Genomic DNA, 6,000 nt, shown 5'->3' on the forward strand with positions numbered 1-6,000 from the left:
AAAAAGTTTTGCCTTTAGTTATACTTTAATGAATTCTCTGCATTAAGGTAAAAAAAACCTTCTGAAAGCACCTCCTGACCCCTGCCCACCAAGCCCCCCTCATAATTACCTGAGCCCCATCTCAATCCAGTTTTTTTTTACCCAAGAGCTCTCTCTGCTCTCTCCCTCCTCATAGGCTCCCGCTGCTATCAAACACAGCCAGTGTGGAGGGTGCAGGGGTGGGGCTGAGCCACGCTCTGTATGTCAACGGACACACAGAGTATGACTCAGGAGCGAGCCTGTACGAGTGCCCCTATTATCAATTGGCTTGCTATGGGGAACTCGGCAGGGGACCCCAGAAGAGGAGAATTGGGGCTGCTCTGTGCAAAACTATTATACAAATCAGGCAAGCATAACCTATTTATTTTAAAAGAAAAAACATTTTTAGGTTTACAATCACTTTAAAACTACCAAATGCCCTACCCACCATGTAATGGAGATAAAAAGATACAGACATGTTTGTAGTCCATATCAGCAGAGCAGCCTAGGGTGACAACCAAGGCTCCCTTCATAGATACAGAGGAAGAATGAGGTAGCCTCTCAGGGACAGGATGTGTGTTAGGCTACATTCACACAGATGAATGGCAATGAGCGAATCTGTTGATTCCTGCAGCTGTTTTTGCCACCTCTGAGTGGCTGGCTGTGGATGCTGAACCCTGCACCCTTCAATGACAGGTGAGCGGAGGCTGCAGTCATCTGTGGCTTTCTGCCTGGCCAGTAATTACATGTTGTGATCACTGCTGGACAGTCTGTGTGCACCCAGCAGCAATCACCCAAGGTAGCCACTGGCTCTGACCTATCATTGAAGTGTACAGGGCTTGGCGTTCGCAGCTCACAGGTGGCAAAAACATCTGACGATCCCTGCTGCTGTCACTCCCGCCGGGGCAAATTGCTCACGTGAATGTAGCCTTATTGGGGGGAAAGTAAAACAGAAGATTGGAAATGAATAATACTCTGCAACAGAAGACATTGCTGGTTTAGGGTTTGGATACACCTTACACAGACCAAAGGGGAGGGAATAGGAGTTCATTGTCAGGGATCACACAGGAGAGAGGACAAGGGCTCTGTACAGATATGGCTGACACCTGTCTGATGGTCCATAATGACGTCAAAGGACAGCTCTATGACCTCACCCCTCCCCTATATACCTGCCATGTCCCATTCCACCCCCGGACACACAGCACCCCTCACACTCTCATACAATCACATCGCTGTCATGCTCACCGTCATGTTGGTGCCCAGCCCTCCGGACATAGACAGATGATCCAGCCTGGGGTGTACAGACAGGGTTCGGATCCCGGCCCAGGCAGGCGCCCCTCCCAGCCGCCTCCTCCTCTTCACCCTCTCCCACTCCTTTTTTCCTCTAACCTTTTTCCCTGTGTGTTTCCTATAATTTTTTTCTACAAACTTCCTGGGAGGGGACAGGAAAAACTAACAGGGCGAGGAAGGAGGACCCAGCCGAGGGGAGGGGGGCAGAAAAGTCATTGAGGAAGTTTAGTGTGAGCGGACCTCCCCCTCCTCCTGCATGGCCGGCGGCCTCTTGTGTGCCTCCATGTGGAGGAAGCTCGCACACCCGGCTCACCAGTTCTAGCATGTCTACACTCCGCTGATAAGGAACTTACTTCACATCCACCCTCCTCCCATTCTGCCAGGCTCAGACATGGAGGTGTGTGTGTGGCCGCCTCACAGCTCTCACCTGTGACACCATCATATCCCAGAACATTACCAACCGCACTGTACTCAGGACAGTGTGCACTTATTGTACTTTTCCATTGCTGTGCATCTGAGCGCGTCACCGCTGCCCTCCTCACACAGGTCACTCACTGTGCGCGCTCCCGAGCACTGCCCCTGCCTGCAGACACGAAGTGCACAGGAACACACGGGTGCTCTGTTACCAACACAACTTGCGTTCACTACATTTTAGGGCTCATATACACGGGCCTTTGGAAAACTCTTCTGACCGATGGGAACTGCTGGAAAACGTAGGTTAAAAAAAGTCAGTTTAGCCGCAGTTGCATACCGCGTTTATGCACGTTTGCATTTAGAAGCGTTTTTAAAAGATAACCTCCGTAGACCTTCCCAAATGCCCAGAATTCACTGAAAGACATTAAAAATTTAACTGGATCCCATCATGAGCATAATGCAGCAGGTTCTACCATTTTTTTCCTTCACGTGAAACCTGGAACTGACTGCGCTGGTGTACTAGGTCCATTTGAGTACCTGGAAAACGCTTTGCATGCATTTCTGATGATGAAAAAAGCAGCACAGTGGTTAAATGGTTAGCACTTCCGCCTGACAGTACTAGGGTCATTGGTTCAAATCCCAGCTATGGCACCACCTGCCTGGAGTTTGCATGTTCTCCCTGTTCCTGCGTGGGTTTCCTCCAGGTACTCCAGTTTCCTTCCACACTCCAAAGACATGCTGGGAGGTTAATTGGATCCTGCTAAATTGGCCCTAGTATGCGTATATATGAATGTGAGTTAGGGACCTTAGATTGTACACCCCTTGAGGGTTAGGGACTGATGTGAATGTGCACTATATATGTAAAGCACTGCGTAAATTGACGGCGCTATATAAGTACCTGAAATAAATAAATAGAAGGATCTGGACATGGAACAGTTAAAAAACACTTCTAAACACAAAGGCTTATAAACGCCGTTAACTGCGCTTACAAGCATTTGGCATTTGAAACGCCGGCAAAATCTACTCCTGAACGCAAGTTTGGTGTGTTCAAAAAAACGACTAAACTCAACTGCCTGTAAACAACATAGTGTACATGGACACATAGGAAAACATTAGGGAGAGTTCAGGGGCTGCTGAGAAAAACGCTGAAAAGCTCCTGAACGTGAGTTTATCAGCTGCAGTGTACATTTATTTATTTATTACAGGTACTTATATACCGCCATCAATTTACGCAGTGCTTTTACATATATATTGTACATTCACATCAGTCCCTAACCCTCAAGGGGTGTACAATCTAAAGTCCCTAGCCTACATTCATACATACTAGGGCCAATTTAGACAGGATCCAATTAACCTACTAGCATGTCTTTGGATTGTGGGAGGAAACCGGAGTACACAGAGTACATGAGCCCTTATCAGCGTTTCAAACGCCAAATGCTTGTAAACAAAGCTAACCACGTTTATGAGTGTTTGCATTTAGAAGCGTTTTTTAACTGTTCCTTATCCAGATGCTGTCCAGAGCCTTTTTTCATCATCAGAAATGCATGCAAAGATTTTTCCATGTATTCAAATGGACCCAGCACACCAGCGCAGTCAGTTCCAGGTTTTGCGTGAAGGAAATTATGGTAGAACGTGCTGCATTATGGCCATGATGGGATCCATAGTGAATACAACCAGAAAAGACAGGTCATCTCAACACATACTGTTCTCTCTGCTTCTGCTCTATTTCTCTTAAAATGTCTGAAATAGTTAATATTTTACTGTTTTTCAGTGCATTCTGGGCATTTTGGAAGGTCTCCTGAGGTTATGTTAAAAAAACGCTTCTAAACGCAAACGCGCATAAACGCAGTATGCAAACGCAGCTAAACAGACAGTTTTAACCTACGTTTTCCAGCAGTCAGTTTCCATCGTTTAGTAGAGTTGTCCAAACGTCCCGTGTACATGAGCCCTATTGTAGCAATTGTACGTACAAATATGGACACGAACATCCATTTTGCTAAAGATACTCCATCTTGTGTCATTCTCACTCCAAATCCCCCCTCCTCCCTTTCTGTTGAATGGCATGTAGTCTGGTGTGTGCTGAGTTCAGGAGTGCACAGGGCACAGCTGGATACCCTTCATGGTTGTAAACCCAAATAGCTGATGCCATGGTGTCTGTCCCACTCTTTCTCTGGGCTGCTCGTAAAGCTATAAACCTGCCAGTCACTGGACTTGAAAGCATTCCGGAATAGCAGTAAAACATATATCTCATTTGGAAACCACTTTTTCATACACTTTCATAACTTCTCGCAGGAAATATGTACCATGAAACAAAACATATATTCAGAGAGGTCATTTTAATACAAGTCACCTGATAGCTTACATCCCTAGATTACATCTGCCCGAGAGCAGAAAGTGATATCTCCTTCCCAATATCTGGACGTTCAGAATATCATTCTGCATATTAACCTACCAGTGGATAGGTTGCTACATGTACCTATGGAAGGTTATTGACCCTGGTATAAACTTGTGAGGGATTTGGGTCACAGCCGGGGTCTCCGCTTAAACCCCCCTCCCCAGATGAGGCAATTGGCCCTTGACTTCAGAGACACCCCCTGCTGGGACCCTACAAAAAGCTGGCATGCCTGGAGAGAGGTAGATGAGAGATTCTCCCTTTTTTAACATCAGGAACCAACTTGGGAGAACGGTACCCTTTTGTTCAGGACACTTGAATCTGCTTAACCAAGGACTTTGGCAAGTATTCTACCTCTCTAAACTTCTTTCTGTTATCTTTCGGTTGTGTTATTACGCTCTGTATTTATATATATATATATATATATATATATATATATATTGGCCACATCTTTTTCTGTAAATATTTTTATTGCACCATTTTGACCTTTTTAGTAATAGATCCTATTTTCTGAAAAGTGTTGAACTGTTTCTAAAGCTCTTTAATGCAAACTAAAAATCTCTGTCTCTGAAGAGCGCTACTGTATGTTTTAAACGTCTGCATACATCTGCCTGCGGTGACAGTGTGTATACAGACGCCTATTCAAACATCATAGTGTTACTGCTAAGATTGGCAAGTTTCCTCCTTCTATGTACAAAAAGGCGGTGGTGGCAGTGTGAAGGGTTACTTGCGTAATTAACCTGACCCAGTAACAATCGCTCTCAGGCTGCGGCACATAGATTATGGTCCAGTGAGCTGGAAAATCTTTGTGCAGGTTGCAGCTGAGCATGGCATTGTTACGCACGTGACAGCGCAGTTTTAGATTGGCTAGTCCTTTGGTCACAAGTTGGTGAGAAGGGCTAGGGGTCTGACGCCACGCCCGTCACACCTATTTCCAGCCACAACGTTTCTAATGTAGAAAGTAGAATTTATTTACAAGTTCTGTCAGTTTTTATTTCTACCTGTGACCCCCATTAACCTCTTCAAGTCCAGACTTTCTCCCCAGTCCAGGCTAATTTTTCAGTTTTAACCACTTGCCTTCCAGAGGATTTACCCTTCTTCCTGACCAGGCCATTTTTTGCGATATGGCTCTGCGTTACCTTCCCACAAATGGAGCTTTCTTTCTTTTAGTCTTTGCTAAAAAAAAATCCCAATACGTGTAAATTAATTGGTTTACATGACAGTTATAGTATCTGCAAATGGTGGTACAGATACTGGAATTTATTTTATATATATATATATATATATATATATATATAAATATATTCTGACATTCTGACGCTGGTGACACTAATACAGTGATCAGCCTCTTGTATTGAACTGTTTTGTTGCTGTATTGTCTCCCTTTATATTGTAAAGCACTGAGCAAACTGTTGACGCTATATAAATCCTGTGTAATAATAATAATCAGTGCTAATAAAAGCACTGGCACTGTACTAATGGCACTGGGTAGGGGTTGACATGTGGGGCGATCAAAGGGTTAACTGTGTGTTGTGTGCTGTTTTACTGTGAGTGCGTTTCACTGTATAAGCACACTGCTTTTTATGGCTCTGCTATGCTGGAGCTGACAGGGGAGAGATCTGGATTGTTTACATACAGACCTCTCCCCCATCAGTGATACTCAGCGATCGCCATGCGCCGGCGGGAAATCACTGGCCGGGACTCGGTGATCAACAGCTGAAGTCGCCAATGGCAGCGCAGGTAGGACGCAGGCACCCCATACCCAGAACTGCAAAATCACATATACAGTGAAGGAAATAAGTATTTGATCCCCTGATGATTTTGAAAGTTTGCCCACTCACAAAGAAATGATCAGTCTAAAAATCGAATGGTAGGTGTATTGTAAC

General features: G+C 45.0%; 1 protein-coding gene across 1 annotated transcript in view; it reads right to left on the minus strand.

The window, feature by feature from the left end:
* Positions 1 to 1,492, minus strand: part of TRIOBP (TRIO and F-actin binding protein) — a 129,955-nt gene extending 128,463 nt beyond the window's left edge. The window contains exon 1 of the mRNA XM_089674277.1: positions 1,264 to 1,492. Coding sequence (XP_089530403.1) covers positions 1,264 to 1,293 — 30 coding nt within the window. The 5' untranslated portion in view covers positions 1,294 to 1,492. The remainder of the gene's footprint in view (positions 1 to 1,263) is intronic.
* Positions 1,493 to 6,000: the final 4,508 nt, after the last annotated feature.

This window comes from Staurois parvus, unplaced genomic scaffold (assembly GCF_062004578.1).
Source record: "Staurois parvus isolate SC_StPar_1 unplaced genomic scaffold, SC_StPar_1.0 ptg000149l, whole genome shotgun sequence".
NCBI classification, from domain to species: domain Eukaryota; kingdom Metazoa; phylum Chordata; class Amphibia; order Anura; family Ranidae; genus Staurois; species Staurois parvus.